The sequence below is a fragment of the Triplophysa dalaica genome, chromosome 3 (genome assembly GCF_015846415.1).
Source record: "Triplophysa dalaica isolate WHDGS20190420 chromosome 3, ASM1584641v1, whole genome shotgun sequence".
In the NCBI taxonomy this organism is placed as follows: domain Eukaryota; kingdom Metazoa; phylum Chordata; class Actinopteri; order Cypriniformes; family Nemacheilidae; genus Triplophysa; species Triplophysa dalaica.
Window position 1 is genome coordinate 21,322,264 of NC_079544.1, and position 25,385 is coordinate 21,347,648.

The following is a 25,385-nucleotide window of genomic DNA, read 5'->3' on the forward strand; positions in this document are numbered from 1 at the left end:
GTGATGCAAAGTCGTTGGCTTTCGGGTTTCAGTTGAGAAACGACGTTCAAATTTCACAAACAGGCAATTTGGTTTAATCATTTGTAAATATAATGTCATACATGTTAATAAAAAGACCTTTTAATTTAAATTGGAAAAAGCCTGTCAAAATGATTTGCTGAATTCGGGTTACCATGTATTATTAGTTTTGAGAGGTTAACATAACAGCTTTTTAGAAGCTACTGTATCAGCTGATTCTCATATAAAACTAAAAGATGAGTCTATAAAAATCCAAGTTGCTTCATAAACCAAATTTATATTAATGAGTTACTCAAGCACTTCTAATGGGGCTTTTGGGGTACTTACGACAAAAATGTTAGGGAATCACAGTTTAATATATACAGTACATTAAACTATTACATATTAAATATATATTACATGAAAACTAGTTTTTATGAGAATATCCACTACCACAAGCTTGATGCCAAGACCAGCTGTGGGGACCTGACGCAGAAAGAAGGAAAGAAAAAAAGAAAGAAAGACAAAGATTGTGTGTGAAACATCACCTCTCTCTCTCTCTCTCTCTCTCTCTCTCTCTCTCTCGCTCTCTCTCCTGATTGGTCAGTTTACAGTGTTCTGCTTTAGTCATTAACCCTGTTAAGAGCTCCCTGGATAAAAGGACTATATCAACAAAGAGTGTTTATTAGAGGATAAGTGTAAACTTGCTCTTTAAAGCAAAGTATTTTAACCAAAGCAGATAGGAACTATAGTTATTCACTGTCAGGCTGATTTGATATCCTACAATCGCATTTTAAACAACCCAACACAAACAGTGCAAATTGTTACTCCTACAAACAGATAACAAAGCAGCTCTAAAAATAAAAAATACTAAAACGCACAAGATTGAATGCATTTATTTTTTTTCTTCTTATAAATAGTAAATAGTGCTGCATTTGACACATTATCCATTAACAATTATAAGCAGTCATAAACCAAAAAAATGTAAAACAACAAGATAAAAAACAATTGATCCAATTCTTAAGATCTGAAGGCAGGTGAGCGTTTGCGGTGCACAGACAGAGCACACAAACCTCAAGGTGAAAGAAACATACTCGCGTCTATTGTAAATGAGCATACACATACATTAACAAACACTGGAATCTTTTCTTTCATGGAAAAAATAAGAGTACATAAGAACGCATGGAGTTTACGAACAGTTCAGATGTGTGAGCAAGTGAGAAGAGATGAGTGTTAATGAGGTATTGAATATGTATTGCACTTTCCTTGCGTTATACTTTTGTCTTTATTTTATTTTTGTCTTTTTTTGTCCCGTGTTTTCGATGTTCAGAACAGCACAGCGCTTTCATAGCATACCACCAGAATGCAATGCTGTCGACTCAGCCATCCGTTTCCTGTGACACAAATAAACTGAAGGTCAGCTGCATTTTAATTTTTTAAAATTTGATCCGCTATTTGATCTGACTTCTACAATCGAAGAAATGGAAAATGGTGATAAATGGATGGCAGCTGTCAACTTAAACATGTTCCCAAATGCACTGCTTCATGGATCTATCGATTTGTACTGTGAAGTATGCAGTAAGCTTTATGATATTGGGAGTGAACTGGTAGTAACGGTCTATCTGGAATACAGACGGTAACACTCATTCGTTCACTCTCTTTATCTCTCTGAAACTATTAAAATACCATCAGACACTTGAGTGCATTCCACACAGGTCACACTCTCTCGGTCTCTCTCTCGATAAAGAGAACCTGAGAGTTTTGTGCTGAACATGAACATGTTTCACTTATTTAACAATGAAATAGTCTGAAAGTCTGTCTTTTCTGAGCCCTTATGACCTAAATATATCCAATCATAAATTTGACTTGTGTCACTGTCAGGTTGTGTTGCAATGGAGACCAGCCACTAAAGTGCGTCCGTCACTGGCTGATAGCAGAGTATGGCGTAACACGTTTTCCTGCCATTCAATATGCTAAGTCTTTGCTTTATTCACATGTCCTTTTCATTTCCTTTCATTTTTCCCTTTGTCCTTCTCATGCTCGATGATCTTCAAGAAGGAGGTTGTACGATTCGTTGTGAGATACAGTTCTCCAGAACGAGGTGTATGGAGGCCGTTTCATTTAGTTCCAAATTGTCGACATAAAATCAAACTCGCCCACCACCACATCAGTCCTGGTCCCAAACCCAGCCCGACATGACCCTACACACGATCCCCCTCTTAAAAACAACTCAGTTGCACATTTGGACCCAGCTGCGTAATATAGGACCGCTGTGGCTTTTCCACCGAGTGAGGAGTGGGCGTTTGAGGATGGACGGTCATTTTGGTCAAACATTCAAGAGGTGAAGGAGAGCTCAAGTGCAGGAGTTTACAGTCAGATCATCCATAGTTCTCATCTTCTCCTTCCTGTCGTTTTGCATTCATCAAGGCTGAGCTTCAGATAATGAAAGGCACCTGAGAGAGAGAAAGAGAGGCAGATATGTAGCAGAGTTTTATAACCAGAAGTTTACAGACTCTTACAGATCTAATAACACCAAGAATAACTAAAAGGACGAATGTTCTTTAAGATAAAGTTTTAAAAATCGATGTGAGTTAAGGAGAATTTAAAGGTGTCACAATATACAATTTTTGTCAATAACCGCCATATAAGAACCGCAATTTGCGATATCACATAAATTCCACAAATATAACAATATCGTAAACGATTCATTACCCATTTAAGTCACAATGTTTACGAGCTCTCTCTCTGCCTCCCTATATTGTATTTTGAGTGTGATTCATTGACCAAAAGAGGACAAAACACAAAATTAAATACAAATTTGACCGATAACATTGAAAAACGTTGTGATATTGTTATCATGATTTTTGGTCAGGATAATCGTTTGCATTTAAAGTGTAGTGCACAAGCTTAGAAAAAGCATTTGAAAGCATTGCTGCAATAGTAAAGTTAGTCATTTTAACAATTATTGTATAATTGGTTTAAATGTGAAAATAAATATTCTAAATGGTTAAGGTCAATATAATAAAGCATAACAGAAAGGTTTGACAAGAAAAAAAATCTGCTTTAAATTTTGATTACTATTTTGATTACAGCTTTCCTGTAGCTCAGTGGTAAGAGCATTGCTTTAACAACACAAGGTTGTAGGTTCAATCCCAGGGGATTGCAGATACCTAAGAATAAATGTATAGGATAATGCAATGTAAGTGGCTTTGGATAAAAGCGTCTACCAAATGCGTAAATGTAAATGTATTTTGCGTTAATATTTCAGCCACATTTATCTGACAGAAAGGTTGAGATTCCTTTGAATGAAGCTGCGAAAAGTATGAATATATACTGGCCTTGCCGAAAGAAAAATGACACACAAGACAGCTCTTGCAAAATACAGAGCCAGTGCACGCCAACTCTACTAAAAAGATGACAGTTAAAGGGAAAATGAGAGGGGAAAGACAGAGGAAAACTAAAAGAGCTGTTCTATATTTAATTCGGTATGGATGAGAGTCAATGATCAACAGCCACTACAGATCTGACCCCTGTCTGAAACACATGGTTCTAATATCTGCCTGCCACGGGCCATTCTACTCCTATACGAGACCCCCACTAACTCCCCCGCGGACCCCCAGCTCTGTGCTTATGGGGTGCGGACCCCAGCAAATTAATGATATCAAGATGCAGTCCTGGATTGGGCACTCACCATTCAGCCCCCCCCCCCTCCTCTCCTCTGTCAAACATATTCTGAGATGGCTTCTCCTCTCGTTTCAACCTTCATGTACGCGTGTATCGTGAATGATATCTTTGTTACTCAGACCTCATTACATGGCTGGCTGATGGATTCCTGGATCTGATGAGCGGGCTCATCTCATGGGGTTGTGAAAGGTCATGAGCTAAGCATCCTAAACCACGACAGCGTTTACCTGTGGCGGTCAGACGAATTACAACTACCTGATGATTTCATTTCAGATGTAGAGATGAGATGCAAAGCCCGCTGAAAATAATACCCATCAAAGCGGATTTAATTGAAAACAGAGACCAGCGCGGCCTTCTATAAGTTGAGCTCTGGCGCTCATGTGGGCCACAAGAGTTCAAGCCTGACTGGTGCAGTGTTGGGGTGTAACTAATTTAAAGCTGCAATGCTACTAACTGAACATCTTTCAGTAGCGTGACAATTACTCAGACATCTCATTAACAAGTAATAGAATTTAGGTAATGTTGCATGAACATTTGTTATCATCAATGGATAAATTCAGTTCGCATTAAAGACGCCATATAATTGATTATTATTATTATTATTAAAAGTTATAAGGCAATACACTATTTCTTTGAATACAATTTTACTTTATATATTTTTATTTGGAATCTTTAATTTATTTTTTAATAAATCATTTCATTGTTCTCACAACCAAAATATATATATTTTTAAATGTTTTAGCATAAACATTTGGCTGGGAGAATAACACACTTCTACACAAACATGCATGCACATCCACTCTCGCTGTCAGTATTTACCTTGCTCTGCCCGTACTGGCTGTATTGGTAAGATGCAACGTGGTCCACGCTATACCCGGGTGAACTGTAGCTAGAGGGGCAGTAGGATTGAGAGCTGGGCAGCGTTGGCATGCTGGGCAGACCTGGCAGAGCCTCCAGTCTCTGAGAGGAATGGCAGCTGGGAGCCATGCCCGTACTGGGCTCCAAACCGCCCGTCAGGGGAGAGAGGGCAAAATCGCTCTGAGGCTGATGGGGAACTCCACCCGGATTCAACAATCCCATCACCTGAGAGAAGAGAAAGAGAATGTGGAAAAGTCATTTGACAGCCTCGCTAGGTTATAAAAAGCATTAATGTGGTTTATACTGGTTATCCGAACACCAGCAACATTACAACCCTGTGTAAGTGCAAACCGATTCAACGACAGCTCTCACCAGATCTCACACGGTGTCTCTGGCCACCCGTATTAAAATCTCAGCAGTGACAGACAGATGGGTGCAGGGCATGAGTGTGCCACCAATGTCTGGTAGCTCACATACTCATTTCCCTCCCTCTTCTAATCATTAATCAAAACCAGCCCGACCCAGAAAAATCTCCCGCACACCGACCAACCCGCCCACTGGCTCTGTCCGGAGTCAAATCATACCTCGTCCAATCGGACACATGGTTTCTTTTAACCCGTTAGCCAGTGAAGCCAAAGAGGAGGCGGAGTTTTTCTTCGCCCGGTTAACATTTTCCTAAAAACAATTCTTTGTGTTTGAGAAAAGAACATAGCCAGGTGAAAAAAAGGAAAATATGGAAAACTATAGTGAAGAAAAACTTTTCCATCAGAATTTGATGCTAAAATCCAATAGAAATAGAGAGGCACAGCGTGTAAACGGAGATATCAGATACAAAGAAAGTTTTGCATATTGTCCCCATAAACTACATCTCACCAAACCTTTCGGAAGAAGAATTTTTTCCTATCGAAATGAGAAAACTATAACTAGCTTCACATAAAACAGTGACAATGGTGTAACATTAAATAAAAACAGTGTAGTCCTCATGGTGTCCATGTGTTGAGGGCCATGAAATTCCTCTCCGGATTCCTGGCAGAGATAAAAGCCCTAACCGAATTACACACAATTCAGGTGTTTTTTTCCCACCTTGCAGATCGCTCCACATTCACACGCTCTGTAATATAATGTATGACAGCACATGTGCGAGTCACACAGTGATGTGTGATGCTTAACAAATGAAAAGCACATGGAGGTTAAACTCTCTCATTCACCTCCCGGTGGGGGGCCCGGACCCCGCGACATGTGAGGTGAAAGCTAAAATGTTCTTTCCATCGTGAGACCACAGACAGGAGTTGTTGACAAAAAGCTTCCTCATAAAACATTTTCCCAGCCAGCCCCATGCATGTGCGCAGCTGTCTGACCGAACCCGAGGGGTATGCCAGCCCTCCTGAGTTTAACGGGCAACGATACGCTGGAAAATTTGTGTGAAAAGCAAAATAAAGTCGAACAGAAAAAATCTTTGGAGATTTTTACATTTTGGAGTTTAAAGAGTGTGGCATTTTCTCTATACTTATTTTTTTATTAATTACTTTACATTTATGCATTTGGCAGACATTTTGGAAAAGTATGCACTTAATCTGTACATTTTATCATCAGTAGTTGGCCATTTAATTGATATATAATATAGTTGAGCCACACGTGTTATTGAAAACAAATAAAAAAGTAAAATAATTGCAATTTTACTTTCCAACAAATGACAAAACAATCTGAGAGGAGCGTCCCACCCTAATGCAGTTCAAATCCCGAGCTTATTTTACACCCCAGATAAATACATAATTCAAACAATTAGCCAACAAAGTGGCTCATTTGCATAAATTACACAGCGCATTACAGAGAGTAAATTCTCCCATTCCAATCAATTAAGAGTCTGGAACATCCCATAATTACAATCCCAGACGTTCCACTATCGTCGTGGAGAAGAGAATCCCTGCCCTTCAACAACGGAGCACCACTGACCGACCCCGTCCCAGGTTACGCACACACACGCACACACTAATGGCAATAGCAGATCGAGTGGTGGTGCGAGAGTTACCTGACCTCAAAGTCATTCCTGCCAGAGGAATGTTGCCTTAATGACCAAGAATTGGTTGTGATTACAAACCCTGCTGCTGGGGGCACTTCCATTAGACACACTTCAATTAGTACGTCATGTTAAATAACTTTGCAAGCTTTAATTACTGCATGCATCCAAACCCATGCTATTAGGAAGTGGTGAGCGGAGAGGAGCTTTCATTTCAGAATGATTGTACGTTTCAAATCTTCATCAAATCATGAAGTGAAAAGGGAGGTTAAGTCTCTAAAAGAATAGTTCACGCAAAAAGGACTATTCTCCAATAAGTTACATCATGAGCATCAGAATTGTCATAAAAGTAATCTATATAATATAATATCTTTCATATATTGTATTACTGTATTATATTATATTATTATGTGTATTATTCATATTTTAGCTTATTCTGCTATTAAAATCTTGATTATTGCATATCTATGACTGTCATTTTATCATATCATCATATCTTCAAAATTATAATATTCCTATTTTAGCCTATCTGCTATGCTAACAACAAAAAGGAGCACAAATTTTTATTTTGGCGATAACTTCAAATCTCATTTATTGCAAAACAATTTTAATCCACTAAAGTAGTTTGGATTACTCTAATAATGGATATAGTATGTGCTTTAAGCATCAAAAGTCTCAAATAAGAAGATAACATGATAGCATTTTTGTTTATAAAATTGATTCACTTGTGTTTCCCTTAAAAAAGAGAAAGTAAAATACATATGGGATAACACGAGGTTGACCAAAATATGGGAGAATAAATAAGACTAACGTTTAAATTTCATCATCGCTTGTTTTCTATCTCACTGCTGCTTTGCATCAAATCCCAAAACCTATAGATCTGTTCTCAATATTGTTCTCTGCCTTGAAGCCCCAGGGCACCCGTCATGTCTGTATCAATCTATCTCGATGTGTCTGTCCTATTCTCTGTCCATCTCTCTTTAATGTTGTTTATCTGTATCATGCAGCGTTCAGGTTCTGCTTTCTCCGGCCACAGAAGGACGGTACCAGACAGTCGTCTTTAACAGCCGGATGCTTTCAAGCACTTAGGAGCTCATTTTCTGCTTGTTAGCATGTCGTGAGCAGCAGGCGAGCTGACAGATAACAGCTGATGAGTGTGTAATCACAAATAATTGTCTTTCAGTTCTTGTTTCCATCACTTCTCCCCCATCACACCTTCTGTATCACATTGGATGGTTCTCCGTTCGAGACAACTAAAATACAAGGCGGGATTGCTCAACCTGCTTTATCTATACATTTATAACAATATAAATTTAAAACTTAAACATTAGTCACTCTCGGTCAGAAACCACACCTCATGTTTTCTCTATTATTGTATCTTTGATGAAATTATAGCAACTTGTCAATATATAAGGGATAAGTGACGGGAGAGAGGTAGACTAACCTGTGATGGGATGCCGTTGCTGAGGGTGGGGTTAACTGTGTTTGCGTGACCTGCTGCGGACACGTAACCATCCGAGTAACCAGAGAAGCCATGACGTCCTGAGGAGAGGCAGTAGGCCGAACTCCCCTCCTGGACCCCCGGTCCACTGCTAAGCCCGGTTTGATGCACTGAAGTGGGAGGAAGAGGTTGAGGCCGATGTACTGTGCTCGGCTGTTCAGACACTGGTGAGAAAAAGAGAGGGAAGGAAAAACAGACAGAAAAGAGTCAGAGGAAAGCAGAAAGAAAACAACGTGGGGTCATTTTGAAATGTTACAAGTGCAATTTTTTTAAATTCAAATTGTGAATTTTTCTCAATAAAAAAACTAAAAAAATAATTTCAATTAATTTGAATCAAGTTTTTATTTCATTTTAAATAAAATCAAATTTTTTACTACTGCCACCAGGAGTCATTTTAATGGCAGGGACAGGTGAGCATGCAACAGTACTTTTTCCATCTAAATTTGGTCACATGATTCATCACAGCCAGTGGGGCAAAATGGGATATGCAGTATATGCAGTGCATAAGGGCGCCACACAAGGGGGGGCGTCATGGTGCCAAAATTTGTGTGAAAGTTTTTCTTATATAACCTTGTAAATAATAAAAAATAACAAAAAAGTCATTATCTAAAACGTTTTAGTTTCTACCATTTTAAACGAGTACAATAAATATATATGTTATTTAATCAAGCTATTATGTCAACCAATCACTCTTTGGCATTCAAATGACCAAATGGGAAAAAAGGAATACCGTTTGATTATTTGCGTCATGTGATACATCTTATTCTGATAATAATAAATAATGTTAGTAATACTTTTTGTTGAAGGAAAGGGAATAATCTAAATGTCTTACATTGAAGATCAAAATTTCCTCATCAATCTCTAATGGGCTACAACAAGATTGTTATTTATATTTAGGATATTTAAAGAAGTTTCATTGTTTAAAACTTGACAAGCTTTTTTGTTAAAGGTATTAAATGTCAAAATTCTAGACTACATAAGTGAAACTCACTTTTCAAAGAATACAATAAGTAGCATTTTGGGGGTTTATTTAGTTATTATAAGCGAAATATCATTTTTTTTAGCCTCCTATCCGATTTATCAAAAACAATTATCAAAATAATTGTTAGTTTTAGCCCTAATTTATTGTGTTTTTCTGAACATTTTACTACTTTTTGCTCCTTTGTTTCATTATTTTTCAGATTGTTATTTATCTTTTCAGAATTGTGTATCCGTTAAACTGTGAAGCAGTTGTAGAAGTGTTTCTGTAAAAGGAAATCTTTATACTTCTGCAATAGATGCAAATTTGACTGTCACCTTCACATGATGTAAAATATAACTAGAAGGACTCCAAATGTAATAAACAACTTGTCTGCAGATTTTTTATTTGTTGTGTGTTTTGTCTATATTGGGGTGACCAATGGGGGGGGATCAATAGATCTCGCATACCCCTCAGAAAATGTGCAGTTGCGCCCCTGATCACAGCAAACCTGGTTTGTGGAAAGCTAGTTAAATGACAAAATGACTAAAACCCATGTTATAAAATCACTTACTGTCTCATAAAGCTTAAAGATATTGTTTCCCAGTTCTCACCTTGTGAAATAGATGAAGGAGGGTAAGGGCTGTCCGCGAGCTGATACTGCTGCAGACTCGACATCGCAGAAGGTGGGAAACCACCAGGAATCAGGTGATTAAATGCCATGAGCTGATTGGCTCCTGCCTGCTTCCTCCAACGTGCTCTTCTGTTACTAAACCACACCTGCGGGACAACAAACAATACGGTCACATCCAAAATTTGTTAATAAAAAAAGCTTTCTAATCTCCAAAATATGTATGGATTGTACAAAACGAACATTGTGAAAGATCAATTTGTCATTGTCTACGATAAAGCGCTCTCTCTGTGGTTTGTCTGTGTGTGTCGGCTTGTATCTAAACACACACAGACACTCTTTGTGTATTCATTGGCTTGAAGCTTATTTGGTCTGACAGAAATGGAAACATCTGTATTCATTATAAAAACGATGATATCATGTCACGGGTTCCAGTTTAATTGGGTTAGGAGGACTTAATAATGGACTTCATTAAACGTTTCTGTTTTGGGGTCTTTCTGCGGTAAGGAAAGAAATACTAGGGTAAAAACAAGAGGTCAGACGCGGCACAAAGAAGCCTGTGTGTGTGTCATGTGACTTTAGGGCAGGGGCGCAATGCGGGTAAATTTAACTTCCCGCTACAAACCACATTTACATGCACAGTTATTTCACTGGTAACGTGACTTTTGAGAGAGCGTGTGTGTGGATTTGGTTTCGAACGGCACAAGGATTAAAAAGGGCCAGTGTGAACTGTTCTGAGTTGTATTTGAGGACTGGAAACTCAAAACAGATTGAGACATTAGACAGAGGGTTTGTGTGTTTACCTGCACTCGTGCCTCGGTGAGCTTGGCTCTCTGCGCGAGTTCTTCTCTAGTGTAGATGTCTGGGTAGTGTGTGCGTTCAAAGGCTCTCTCTAGCTCCTCCAGCTGCTCAGCCGTGAAAGTGGTCCGACTGCGTCGCTGCTTTCTCTTCAGTGGCAAACCCGGTTCTGAATCCACATCGGAGCCCTCGTCTGAGTGACTCGCTATGAGTGAAACACAACATAATCACGTTTATAAATCAATAAAAACTAAACAGCTGCAAGAGATTACAGTTTGTTTTAGAAGTCTCTCTAGAAATCACTTCAATCCTAAACTTTGGAAAGATTCGTTACATGTTTTTCTTACAGACACACCAAATTATTTTTTCTGAAACTAACTTAAATATAGTGCTCAGATTGAGGGAGGCTGGGGGAATCCAGGACCCTCTTATGAGAGGTAAAGAAATTAATTAAGTCCTGTATTATTTACAATAGCTAAGTCTATTACGGCTATTCGTTGGCGACTTGTCATGCACCCCAAAATGGTGGGGACCCCCATAAGACGTGATTCAATTCAAGCACTGTTTAAATACCACTTCACATCTATGTGGCAGATTCAAATTTACAAAGCACAATAATGAAAAAAGCGAAATCTGCAAGAAAAATGATTTAAAGTATTTGTTTAATTTTAGCCAGATGATGTCATCGTAATATTGCTCGCTGTTATTTTGTTTCCGCTTGATTAAATCTGAAAGACAGTGTCAAATTAAGCATACACACGCAAACACACAGACGTCCAGTCTCTCATACGCAGGTATTATTTTGGATGTTATTTCAGCTGAAGTAAGGCAAGGCGAGAGGTTCTTTCGTAGCTAATTCAGCAGAAGAGAATGTTAGTGTGCGTGGAGGAAATCTCAGGGAATCTGTACCCAGAGGAGGGGGGGCCCTATCAAATGATTAGCCTCCTCAAACTAGCGTGACAGTCTGCTATTGTCCAGTAATACGCTTCGAAAGGCCCCGTCCAGAACTCGCCAACGCCACATCTGCTTCGTCTGACGCTAGCCATCTCCTTTCTCCTATTCACTCGCATTAACCCCCATATGCTTTAGAACACAAAACGCAAAAAAAGACGCCCAGACGTCGTCCCAACAGAATGTTGCCACAGCACGCAATTTGAAATATCGAGTTTGAAGCCTCGATTTATTGACACCGTTTGCTCTTTTTGTGCGGAACAGAACAAATTACATTTTGAGAAACGTGTTCATATAAAGGAAGTCAATGGAGGCCAATATTGTTTGGTCATTAACGTTCCTGAAGCATCTTTTGTGTTCTGCAGAAGTCATGCAGGTCTATAATGACATGAACGTGAGTTAATGATGAAAGTATTTTCATTTTGGGGTAAACTGTCCCTTTATGTACAACAAATCAACCCTTAAGGCTGGAAATTCATTTAAACTATTCAAACCAAAGATGTTCTCACTCAATTTGCATTTTAGTCTTGTAAAAAAAAATGCAGCTGCCAACCACAGATTGCTATATTTCGTGGACAAAAGACTTCTGCATTTGGACCCAGAAATGCAGGTGTATGCGTCTTTGAGCAAATGAGAGTAAAGACAGTGCCAGATTTAAAGGTTAAATTAAAACAGTCACGCAAAGCAGACCATTTTGTCTTCACTTGGGCCGCCCGAATCCTGGAGCAACACAGGAAAGGGTTCTGCCCGCTGCCAACGTGCATCACTCCAGGCATCTCACAGGACTTGGAAAGAACACAGAGAGACAAGGCTGTCCCTTTCCACTTATCCACTCTTAAGCACGACAGAGACGTCTCTTTACATGCTATTTTCCCCAAAAGTCTTGACTATTTTCAGCAGACATCCGCTGTAATAATCAGCTTTTGAGGAAACGGAACAAGCCAAAAGTTCTCGTCTCATCCAAACCTCTTCAGACTTAAATCTGGCAAACCAATCAAAAATAGTGAACACAAAAAAGATATTCACCCCAGAAAGAAAACAAAGTCTATATGTGTGTTAGGTCCTTAAAGCAACATCACGTCACCAAGTTGCAAGCAAAAAATTTATTTTCTTCATCTTTAAGTTTCAAGGTTTCTTTTATTAGTTACCACAGCAAAAACGTCCAATGCTACAAACCGCAATCTCTAAATTACACTATTGCATTTGGCATTCTCTCTCCCTCTCTCTCTCTCTCTCTCTCTCTCGGGGAGTTATTTGGCCCGATCTTTTGTTGGCCTGTTTAGTGGGAATGGTGACTGAGCTCTTTGGAGTCTGATTTCCACGCTCCATCTGTATGTTCCATGAGCTCGGTCCGGTCAGCATTGAAGCCCCTGTCACCTGCCTGGCAGGGGGCGGGGGGAGGGAGGTGGGCACAATGAGGGCTGGACGCAGGGCAATGGGGGCTCCGCAGGGGAACAGCGGGGGGCCGCCCCCAAACCCTTTCCTCCTCCATGGCCAGGGGGTTACAGAGGTGGAGGGGGATGAAGGTGGGGGGACCATACAGAAGAGGGGGGATATCGCTCAATGGCACCTGGGGGACAACTTTGGTGACTAAAGTGGGGTGTGGGAATACTGATTCTACTTTAAGATGAACTCTCGTCCATCATGTCCATTTAGTGCATTGACGTACGCTAAAAGGGCAGCTTTCACAAATATATCATTTATTAATTGCTTGTTTTTCTTTACTTCATGACTGATGAAGCATTGAAATGAAGGTCAAAGATCCAAGATTTTCATTTCAACAAATGTCCTCTCGCCCGATTGGAGACATGAACATCATGAAGCAAATCCACCCTGCACCCTCAGATCGCCACAGATGATTTCATTGGACAAAAGCTTCTGCTATTTTAATCTACATTTTAATGCATATAGAACAAAGTTTTGCTTCCATTTTTATTTTAAATCTTGTTTCATTTTGACGTGAAAAAAAAAGATTTTGCAAGATTCAGCCATAAGAAGCACGTCCTTTTTCACTATACAATTGCATTGAAAGGCTTTGCCAAGGATGGCAGATCAGCTCTGTAACTTGATTTTCTAGAAGAAATATCTCATGATCTGTAGTCAAAAACACACCTCACACTGTCGAGTTGAGACAGTGACAAACTCGCCAAAGCATTCAGAGAGATGTTGTCCATCACAACTTCAGCAGGACAGGAACCTCACACTGTGTCCGCTTCCTAAAGCATACCTGACTCCAATATACCACCAACGGCTCCCACGTCTATCTCCTTTCCTCCACTCTGCATCTCTATGACTTTTGACAGAGGTTTTGTCTTTCACCATCAAAATATTCATTGAAACAGGCAAAAAAATCCAAAGCATTTCCATAATAAAACAGCAAAGATATTATCCAAACAAACTGAATGATATAAGCCCATGTATAAAACATGAATCTTATTTATTTAAATAATGATTCGATTTGAATACTCTGTCTTCATGAAATCTTAAACATTGTCAAATCCAATTTGATTATTTTGGTATGATTTACATTTAAGAGATTTAGCCAATTTTGGAAAATGTGAAATTTATTTCAATTAATATGTAATAATACATTGAGGATTAAAATAGTATTTTAAATAATGTTGCGATTAATAAATAAATAAAATCTTATTGAATAATGCATTGCATTGCACAACAATAGTATTGTACATTTGTAAGTATGTACTGTAATTTTGTGACATAAACTTTCTTTTGTTTTATTTTTTAGTGCCTGGGTAAAATTATAGCAATAAGTTTAGAGGACATTAGTAAGCATTCATGCATAACAACGGCAAAGCATGTCTCAGGATTCATTATCCATTCACACACTGGACAAACCCCACAAACCTGCAGTCTCAAATAGAAAGAGAGAGAGATGATCACTCTGCTGAAGGAACTTAAAGGATATGTGCTGAATTCTAGCGTTAATCAAAAAGAAACATGAGAGGGTGGAAGAACGGAAGACAAAATGACGCAAACAAAAGTCTGCAGAGAAATCGATCCAAAGCAAGTTTGTTGACTTTAAGAATCTAAGAATTTGTTGAATTTAGAAATCAAGAGAGAAAACTCTATTGCTCATACGTTCCAATCCAACCACAGTTCTTTATTTTATCCTAAGGAAATGTGATATAACTCCCTCTAAAACGACTTTTAATCCAAATGCTCTCAAAGAGAAACAATTGAAACTTCTTATATTTTTCTTTTCTACACCAAAGTCAGAAAACACCTGGTAAGTTCAGGCGCTCGGGTACTGACAGACACTTTGGCACGCTTCGAGAAACACTGAAGCAGCCAAACGCAACAAAACACACAAAGATAAAGTGAAAGTAAACGCAGAGGGATGCTGGAGCGAGAGAGCCCCGGTCCACACATGACCATCTGGGCAGTTTATAGCTCCTGGTAGGGAAGACTCTTCTCCTCCTTGGGGGCTGTTAAATGGTTGGGTAATTGAGCTCGTGACATGTGTTCCCCAAACAAAACAAAGGAGAGAAGAGACAAATGAAGCATTTATTTGCAGCGTGGAGGAGTGCTGGCCCTTTCAGTCCGCGCCCCAGCCAGGCACTGGTGAGTGAATTAAGGAGTATATAGAATCCCGGCAGATGCAGTGAGAAGAATGGTTAACGGAACGATGGCGACTCCATCTGGGGTTGGCATTTTGTTAAGAGGGAGGAGCGGGGAGTCACTCAACACGCTAAAGAGCCACGACCCCAGCAGCTGCCCGGAGAGAAAGAGAGGTACGAGGAAAAAGAGAGAGACCAAGCGAGAGACAAATCATATTTGCGGTTTTGTACATTCTGACCAAAAGATGATGTTGCTTGAACTGCTTTGGAACAAAGCGTCGGCCAAATGCGTAACATAAATGACTTCATGGCATCCCACAACCAACGCATCTACTGTACAATTTTGGGAAAATATCATCCTACAAATGCATTTCTTAAAGTTGACCCGGAAAAGCAAAACCTTTACCATCAATAAAATTACACATCATATATCATACATATCATACAGCATCAGGGTACCGTGGCATTACCATCTGATACGGTCACTTAAAGAAGACGCAATCTGTTGTTCTGTGCGTTAGAAAACTATGGGTTAAGATCCATGATTGGAAAGGGACATGGGGACCATAAAGAAGGGATGCTGGGGCATTATGGGTTCCCAGCATGCATTGCTTATGATGTCGGAACGGTGAAGAGGTGCCTGTTGCAGCATGGAATCACTCCCAACAACAGGACAAAGCCAAAACGCAGCACCCACGCAGCGATCGCACCACAGGCACACGCACCACATGCTCTTAAATAGAAGAGCGTGCATTATATTGACATTAAATTATATTTATGATCTTGGCAGACGATTTTCGACCAAAAACTCTTAGAGGAACACACAAACATTGAGTAAGTACAGGATCGGTAGATCACTTACTACACTTCAACTAGTAACATATAAAGTGTAGATTATAAACTTTGATCACATGAGAAGTTTAATTTTTTATAACCAAACGTGAGTGACACACTTTCCGTTAAACTTCCCGAAATGGATGTAAGAAAATTTGAAAACGAAAAAAGAATTAGGATTATTTTATACAGCTTTAAAATATATGTTTCATTTTCAATGTATGTTTTTTCAAAACTAGTGTTAAAATATTTAAAACCTTTTTTTATATAAAACATAAATTAAAGGCAATAAAACTTTGCAATTCATTTCCTGTGGCAAAACAGATTGCTATTTCCTGATTTTCATTTGTAAACGCTTCATAACATAACCGTCTCCCCTTTGTCTTCTTCATTTTACATTTATTGACCACCATAGAGACTCTGTTACCTGTCAAACTGAACAAACAAATTATTTTAACCCGCACTTCCAACAGAGCGGAGTTTGCACAGCCAATGACCCAGGACTCCCCCTTGACCCTGCCCAGAACAGCTCACCCTCTTTGGGGTACGAAAGAGGGCTGACAACCCTGACTTTCTCTCTCTCTTTCTAATCAGATAAGCAGAGACCAAATGACCAAACTGCGGTCAAACTTTAGAGCTTTTCAAAATAGTATAGCTTTGGTTCATTTGCGCCACAAAGCCACGATAAAACCTTAACATAAAGTTACAGAATTAGGCATGTTGTGGTATTTCTAAACCTGTACGACTTTCTTTCTTCTGCAGAACACAATAGAAGATATTTTGAAGAACGCTGAAAACAGACTTCCATTGTTGGACACAAAACCACTGAAACATTTTGTATAAAAATCTTCTTTTGTGATCTTCTGAAGAAAGACATTCTTAAAGGTTTTAAATGACACAAGGGTGAAAAATATGATGACAACATTTAATTTATGGGTGAACTATCCCATTAAATCTTGTCATCAAACCATGTGCACAAGCAGCATACAGTGACGGCAATAGTTTGAAGATGTTAAAAAGTTCCAGTCGCTGATGCCAGCAGTCTTGTGTAAACCTGCCAAAAATGAAACCAAATTATGTTTGTCTGAAACATATCTGAAATTGCATATTCGAGCTGGATGGATGATTTCTCCCTTACGTGAAAGTTCTGCGTCTTGGATGAAGCCAAAAATGCGAGCTAACAATGATCTACTGTAGAAGTTGGAGTCCCCAAAACAACAGGACAACATTCACAGCACATTTCGACATTTTTCTGTTATAATTTCTTACAGATTCACATTACGTCCCTCTCTCTCTCTTTCTTTCTCTCTGGAATCATTTGGCAGTTGAGAAGTGAAGTTCTTCAAGTTAAGTGATTGACAACGCTGTCTAGCTTTTCTCAATTAACTGCCTCATTGTGCGGCTTTATGGCAAGGCCCCTGAAACCCTCGACCTTTCCTATCCCCTCCTTTTCATACCTCCTTTGCCAGTGTTTCACTCCCTCAAACACTTCCAAGAAAACAGAGCGCTCTATTCTGTGAGGAGCCCCTATTCTCATTGACCTTCTATTGCTCACTTTTTCTTTGAGACACTTCAAACCGTCTTTGAGAAGAGAGGACTGGAAGAGGAGTCCATCAGTTGGCAGGGGCCGGACCGGGTTCGACCCCGTACCCCCGACTTCAAAGATGGTTTGCATTCATTAATTGTTCTTTGAATTAATATTTGAGGATCACAATGCTGGTGCCAGCGTGGAAAGCAGAGCTAATGAAGCATACAGGCGGCATTCATTTGGAGATAAGCTCGGTGTGACCGTGTGCGTACGTGTTGTTCTTTTCCAAACAGAATGACGAATCATGCTAAAAAACGATTTCCATTATACATTTCTTTATATGCAAATGTAAACATGAAAATGCAGCACATAGCCAAAATAGCAAAATAGGACGTTTGCTTTAATAGTAAGTATAGGAGTATAATACAGTCTGAAGATGTCTAACACAGATAAACCAAATGCGACGGAAGCACAAAGATAGTTCGTTCTGCCTAATAGAGGGCGAATGACTACTCATCCCAAATCCCGCAGGGCCCCGGAATCACGACTGTGAAGAATTCCAGCAGGGAGAGAAGCGCCCTTGTTTATTGATCAGAGAGACAGGGATTCTCCAGCACACAAAAACATCAAATATTCATTTACAAATCAAACTAAATATAGCCATAATCGCCTCTTTGTGGTCTAGTTTTGGAAGAATATTTTAGACTGTTCAGTAGTTATACAAAAAAAGTAAATAAAAGGCCCCCAAATATCTGTTTATGCTCATGTCACGCAAATGTCTTTTCCTGCTCATCCGCTCTGTTTTTCTCTTGGAACCCCCCTTTTCTATTGAGTATCCTTCCAGTCAGCAAAGCAGGCAAAAGCCCTATTTTATTTACACAAACAAAGTCCTCCTTGCTCTCTTGGACAAAGGCAGCTGATTCTTTCATGCGTTGTCATTGCTTGATTCTCTCTGTCCTCCTGGCTATTGGCCTGCTGGGATACAATGAGGACAGGAGAAAAGCAGCAGATTGTTGGAATGCTGCTCAATGAAACTAATTATTACATGTTGACTGCGTTCACCATGGCACGTCTCAAAGCACTAAGCTTATTCAATTGGCCTCCACGGGACTCCCTTTCAAAAAAACTTGATCCCTTTGACTGTTTGTATTTCGGAGTTTTCTTTTTCGCCTGCCGTGAATGAGAGTCTGTGAGAGAGGGGCCGTGGCTCTTTGATGACTTTAGTTACTTTTAATTAGCTAAATGAGGCTCGAGGATTGTCAGTTTTCCCAAAGTTAATAGTATAGGGAAAAGGAGGGGAGCCTGGCTTTAATCGATTTGCTCATCGCCGGCGGATGGACCGAAAGGTGCGCTGGTTGGTGGAACTTTAGTCATTCTTTCAAAATGAGAGTTTAGGTTTTCTATGCATCAATCGGATTATCGTGAATAGTGTGTTATCAATCATGTTAGCCAAAAATAAAAAATTGACAGGCTGTTTTATAGTCAACCACTTCTGAAAAATATCTGTAATCAAAAACAAACAAAATAAATAACCAAAATCAATTGTCCATTAAATCTGCTCCGAGCACCCTAATTTTTTTTTTTAAAGTAACTTTTAAGGTATATTCCCAATGATCCAGCATTAGTAAGCAAAAGTCCTCTACATTGCCTTTTCCCAGACAAATAAATCTCAAGGGGCCCTCGCTTTGATCTCAAGCCTTTAAGGGGCCCAACAATAGGTTTTGAGGGAGCAGGGGCCCGGAGCCAACACACCCCTCTTACCCGACAACTATAGACTCAGCAAACACGTACTTAATCAATATTTGGCTAGAGAACACCCTCTTAATTCTGAAAACACCCTTTTGAGATTTTAACGGAGCAACAAAAAGGAAAAAACAACAACTCCCACAAGCAGGGAGGAGAGAGTGAAATACAGCCAGTGCGGAATCAACCCACAGCAAACAAACGGAAGAGAGCGAATGAATGGAGAGAGAAGTTTACAGTGTGTCAATGGAGATCAAGACTCATTGAGTTTTATGATGTAGACACATCTACATGTGAATAAAAGCCAGAGGTGATTGATCCTTTTAGGATAACAAAAACATTAACCCTGCTTTGAAAAGACTGTTTTCCTTTCTGCTTTCCGTCATTCACTGTTTTGTTCTTTTTCAATGCTGATATAGACACTAGAGTTACTTTGCTCAAGCTGATTTTTCTCAACCTGGACTTGTGACAAAGAAAGCATCTTGTTGTTAATGTCTTATCTTAATCGTCTGACTTTTTAGCCCCAGAAAGTTGCATGGAAAATATTTCTGCTAAGTCCACGTGCCAGAGCAAGGCTGCGCGTTTCCAAAGTTCATATCAAACTATCTGCAAACAAAAACATATCGACAGTCGTTTGTTAAACTAATTACCAACTGATCTGTATTCGTGATGGCGGTGCAGGAAAAAGGGAACGAAAAGGGCAGTGAGGAATGAATGCGCGCCCCGGGCAGAGAGGAAGGGGGCGGGTTTTTGTCCTGAGATGAAAGTGGAGACGAATAAAGGGTTCGATTTAATCTACTAGAAAAGGTTTTCATTGCAGTGACTGAGTATAATGTGAGCCAATTGTAGCGCGGCCCATGGCGCGGGGCGATCCGAGCGCGCAGAGTGCAGCGCGTATCCAGAGCGCATTCTCTCCACTTGACATCTAGAACAAACTTTCAGGCTGTTGGGGGTTAGAAAAACGCGCTGCCTGTATCAATTTCCAAGTTATTATATACAACTCCTTTTTCCAACATGCCTGAAGGTTATCTGCTGCGTTGATGTTAAAGATCGTAGTGATATTTTGACACCCCGTTTTAACATTTGAGTGTCTCCAAATTAATTTCGCTAGTGAAATTATTTTTCAAAGCTTTATTTTCATGCGGTGACAGTAATGTTTCAGTAAAACAGTTTTGGATACGTAACTAATTGTGGACAATATACGGTAGGGAATACAAGTTTCGTAATTTGCGTTTGATTATTTTATGGAGGTTTAAAATTAGAAAGCGCTTTTGGCATCATTTATAAACAGTAAATTAACTAAATATATAAACTAATTCATACACGCTCATTTACACAACAATCAACAAGTTGTTCATAACAGTTATTTTCTGCTTTCTACTTTAAGCGGCCAATACTGAAATATTGTAAACACCATATCTGAACGCCTATTTTTGTTGGTGAAACGGAAAATTCCGAGAAATTGTCTAGGTAAATGGCCACTTTATTCAGGTCTAGAAGTCTATAAAACACTTCTGAGCCGGGACTACGGTCATTCCTGAATAATTCATCTCTCATTGCTCGTCCATAATGTCCGCTCTGCGTCTTTTGTTGGAACGTTTTTTCTTCCTTTCTTTCCAAATTTTGAAGAGCTTGGAGTCTTTTGTCAGGACCAAGCCACTGCTAGGCCGAGCTTTGTTCTGGGGAAACTGAAGCGTGAGTCTCATGGACTCTTTCGCTTTTGTTTCCCAAGTTCATCCTCAAGTGTCCGATTGTGCACCGCAGGAGCGTCTTTTAGCGGACGCTATTCTTGGACAAATGTTTGATTTACTGATTCGGCCAGTTACTCTCCGGGAACGTCTCGTTTTAAAAGGTTAATCTGTTTTGGTCCTTAATTCAGTTCCAATACGATAAAAAAAAGCGATTAACGGAGAAATAATAATCATCATTATTATTGTTATTATCATTATTAATAATAAAAATACTGATAACAATAATAAAAATAATAATAAATAGGGTACTAATAACAAGAACAATACTACTCCTACTACTAATAATTATAATAATAATTTTGTTTAAAACGTTGGAAGCCACTTTAAATCGGAGTAAATGTTATTATCCTACTGAAATGCGCAGCAATTTAAAATAAATATGCCACATATTTAAGACGTATGTTGTCCTTACAATACACATTTTATTTATTTTAACTTTTTCACCTAATGTACTTGTTTGCATGAAAAAGATAAAATTAATAAACCTCCTCACACAGGCCTAAAAAGAGCGCAATAAATGCTCATCACGTGCAGAAATAAAGTTAGCACTCACATCTGTCGCCGAGAATGCCGTCGATGCTGTGTTTGGCTCTTCTTTCGTTTTCCTCGATCTCTCTTTTTTCAACTTCATCATCATCCTCATCTTCATCTCCGTTTCCACCAAATTTACAGCGCAGCATGCGGCTGATGGAACTTACTGCGATGAAAATATTAAACCCTTAATAAAATTATACAAGCCACATCAAGCAATACATCAAGCCATCACAGTATTGCTTGAATATTATTTCAACGATTGAAATAAGACACGGTGGGGTAAATATAAATAAATGTACATCCACGGCAGCTTTGGAAAACACCTCATCTGTTTTCCCCAAGCAACAGGTGTGGGCAGCGATATTTGAGCAGGCAACATAACATTATAAAGCAGACAGATTCACAGATAAATCCATATTTTATTGAGTACCTGAAGGCACGTTGTTTCGGTCGCAGATTCCATCTTTCAGAAGTTTATCCCGAATCTCCCAGCTGAACATCCCTGGATTCTCTCTCTTGTATTCTTCGATTTTCTTGTCCACATCGGGAGTTGTGTTCTGCTATTAAAACCATTTCAACATATAAAGATATTATTTTTAACTCACAGATTATTTTCTACAATGAAGTTTATAGAATTGTCCTCAAAAAATTATTTATTTGTTTCTATTTATTCCTTGAAACACTTTGTACAATTTAATTTATTCTTTCGTTGGGTATTGGAATAAAACATGATATAGGCCTACATAAGATTGATCTTTTGTTGATTAATTTATAGAAACTCCTAATAAAACAACAGTAAATATCCACTACTTTTTAAAGTGTGCTAAATACATCACAAGTAGTTTTACACCTGATGATATAAAAGAAAGTTTTACAATTTCACAATAACTTTTTATTCTTTAATTCTTTAAATCTATGCACTGTTTTGAAGGTCCTTAAATGAATACGACGAGCCTATAATGTAACAGCAGGTAGGTCTCCAATAATCTGACAATTTCGAGACCACTCAAAAAGGCTGCTGTTCAAATAGTTGTTTGCTAAAAATTTTTTTGCTGAATTTAGGAACCTTTAAAATACTAAAAAAAACGTGCACAATCCAGTTTGTCTTTCAATGGACACAATGATAAAATTGTGGTCGTAAATCGTGACTCATATGACTGATATGAACTTTTCTAAATTTAATGAATAATACAAAGAGTATTATAAAAGGGGTTCCACGATGTCCTACCTTGGGTTTGCTGCCGCCAATAGCACCGGGCCGAATGGATCCGGTCTCCTGGTACCTGCATAAAATTTTGGACACGCATCCGTGGGAGACGCGCAGTTGTCTTGAGATGACGCACGGTCGTATTCCGTGATGGGCCATCTCTACTATCTTATGGCGGATGTGATTGGGCAGAGGGCGTCCGTTTATGAAGACTCCACCGAGCTGGTTCACGCGGCCCTGACCTAACGGCGTGGAGACTGCAGCAATGAGAGATAAAAGGTTATGTCACTGAATGACACTTTGTCAGACTGTCTACAACGATTTCATAATACTAAAAGTGCATATAAAATGATAAACTTATGATAGCTATCAATACAACATAAACAACAATAAACCACCAAAGCTATACGATTATTATCTTATTATCTTTATTATGATGATACATAATAATACATTCTATTAAGTACGTTAATAACAATTGGTCAAACTGTGATAATAAATGATTAGTGATTATAGGCTAAATCTACAAAGTTAGGCCTCATTGAAGCTATAACACATTTTTTAATAATTCCTAAATGAAGAAAAAGAAACAAACGTATTTTATTTGTTTTAAAAGGTGTTCATTATTATTAAATATATAAAAGCATGTCGTAACATAAGCGTGTTTAATAAGTTAAACTACAAGCTATTTTGGGACTCAAATTATTTATTTAAATGTTTCAAATAACTTTACGTCTGAAAAGCCATTTATTCCCTTTAAAAAAGAAGAAACAAACCAATCTGTTTTAAAGGACAAATCGTGAAACATTTGACACTGCAAATTCAGGCTGTGATAACCAGAGATGCTAACGTCTTACCCTCCAAGGAATAGCCTCCTCTCGGGTAGTTTTGGGGTGGCGTGGGGCGCATCATCCTGGAAATGCCACCCGCAAAGGCGGTCATATCTCCGTTATTTCTGCTAGAAAGGGCACGACGGGTGCAAGGAGCACTGGATGGAAAAGAGGAGTTATCCAAAGTCGACTCGCTTGTGGTCAAGTGTCAACGAGTTGAAGTATCAACGCTTTAGCAGAGATGATGCGATACCGCGTAAAGTCAACTTCAAAAGTCAAAACGTCGCCGCCAGTATTCTGAAGTTAGTCACAGATATCCAGGTTTGAGGTCGCGGTGTGTTTCTCAAAGCAGTTTTGGAGATAAATCTCTGAGATGCGTTCTGCTTTTGTTAACACACTTGTTGTTGTGAATTGAAACGGCGATCAGTGGTGAAACATTTTATCAGTTGTAGAGTTGTTGGCTCCTTCTGCCCATCGAGGATTGTGATTGGTCCGGGAGGGAGGGACTTAAGTTCAGGGACCGCTTGCTGATTGGTCCAGATCCTCAAACTTTCTTCTGCCATGACCTCGGGAGTTCAAGGCGATGTCTGATAACACACTCAAAAATAAACCGACGCAAGGAGCAATTCATAATTTACAAAGAGCGTTATTTTCACAGAATATCTGATTTCAGCTAAATTAAAGTTTGGTTAAAAGCAAAGACTCAGACATGGATTTAGAGTTCCTCTAGTATACCTTCTGTTTACCAAAGCTTTCTTTTCCTTTAGGTCAATATATGTAAACAGTAGCTTTATTTAAACCCCAAAAACTGCAGAAAACGCAGAGGTATTTATTGTATGCATGCAGACAGTATAGGCACTACAGAATGAAAGCAGCAGCTCGCGGGGGTCTCAGCAGGGTACGACGCCGAGAGTGCCGTAAAAGCTGTCTGTAGTGAGGAATACAATTGCGAAGAACCGTTATTTATAACGCAGGGACATTCAATATAGCCATCCCACTCATTCTCTTGCATTACAGCGGATTTCTCTCCCTCTCTCTCACTCACAGCATCTTACATTCACATGCCCCTCCTCTGTTCCCTGCAGTTACTGAAGTTCCTTTTCTTTACGGGGGCTCATTGAGAACCTCACGTCAGTCAAATGGCCCCGTTCATTCAAAGAGTGAGAGACCCCTGATCAATCAGACTGGAAAGCTATCACACTTTTAACTGAACGAGTTGCCATTTTTGTCCCTTTACAAAGTAAAGTAACTTTTTACAAAGTTAATATCTGTTGTTTGCTTAATGAGAAATCGTTGTTTGGCTAGTGAGAATAAACATTTACGCCTTCCCCAGACGTTTTTACTGACAAAGCATTTAAGACACACGTTTATATCATTATTTGTATGAGATCCTCAGAAGTCGAACCGACGACCTTTGCGTTGCCAACACATGCTCTACCAATTGAGCTACAAAAACACACATAGACTCAAATGAAATTGGCGCAGTTCAATAAATCAAAGAGGCGCATTTAATCTCATTCATCAAGATTTTTATTTCATATCATTTACATATTTCATTTAAAATTTCACTGATACCGTCTAATTTCAATCAGACTAATGCGACAAATACGCTAGCTGTCATCCCAGAATTATCAGCTGCCCTAAGAGACGTCAACAGTTCACTCCAGAAGTAAAGTGCCCCTCTGCTCCTCTGGGTTACGGGCATTATCGCATTGCTGTGTTCAGATGAGCATGTTTCGTGGCTCGCTGAGGGCGCCGCGGATAAGCGCATGTTATTGCCGTCCACGGTCCCAGGTGCTCCATAAACGGATTAACGCAGAGTCGTGGTGCGAGGAGCCCGCGCGCCACAGGCCAGGCTGCCCTCAGAACAAGGGAAACACCACAGACGCCTGTCCTGACTTTAATTGACATATGAGAGTTTCAACCGGATTGGCCGGGGGGACAAAACATCAAAAGTGAAATTACTGCAATTAATATATACATTT

General features: G+C 39.3%; 1 protein-coding gene across 2 annotated transcripts; it reads right to left on the reverse strand.

Annotated features, from left to right (window-relative positions):
- Nucleotides 1-877: 877 nt before the first annotated feature.
- On the reverse strand, nt 878-23,798 carry pax3a (paired box 3a). 2 transcript variants are annotated; one of them, XM_056744287.1, is made up of 10 exons: nt 23,428-23,798; nt 23,304-23,324; nt 22,592-22,827; nt 21,794-21,923; nt 21,383-21,526; nt 10,450-10,649; nt 9,630-9,795; nt 8,001-8,221; nt 4,501-4,764; nt 878-2,450 (listed from the first exon to the last, which is right to left on the reverse strand). In XM_056744287.1, the coding sequence occupies exons 1-10, from the start codon at nt 23,510-23,512 to the stop codon at nt 2,433-2,435; spliced, it is 1,485 nt and encodes a 494-aa protein (XP_056600265.1). In that variant the 5' UTR covers nt 23,513-23,798; the 3' UTR covers nt 878-2,432. The 2 variants fall into 2 exon arrangements, with proteins under 2 accessions (XP_056600265.1, XP_056600266.1); XM_056744288.1 differs by lacking the exon at nt 23,304-23,324.
- Between the last annotated feature and the right edge of the window lie 1,587 nt (nt 23,799-25,385).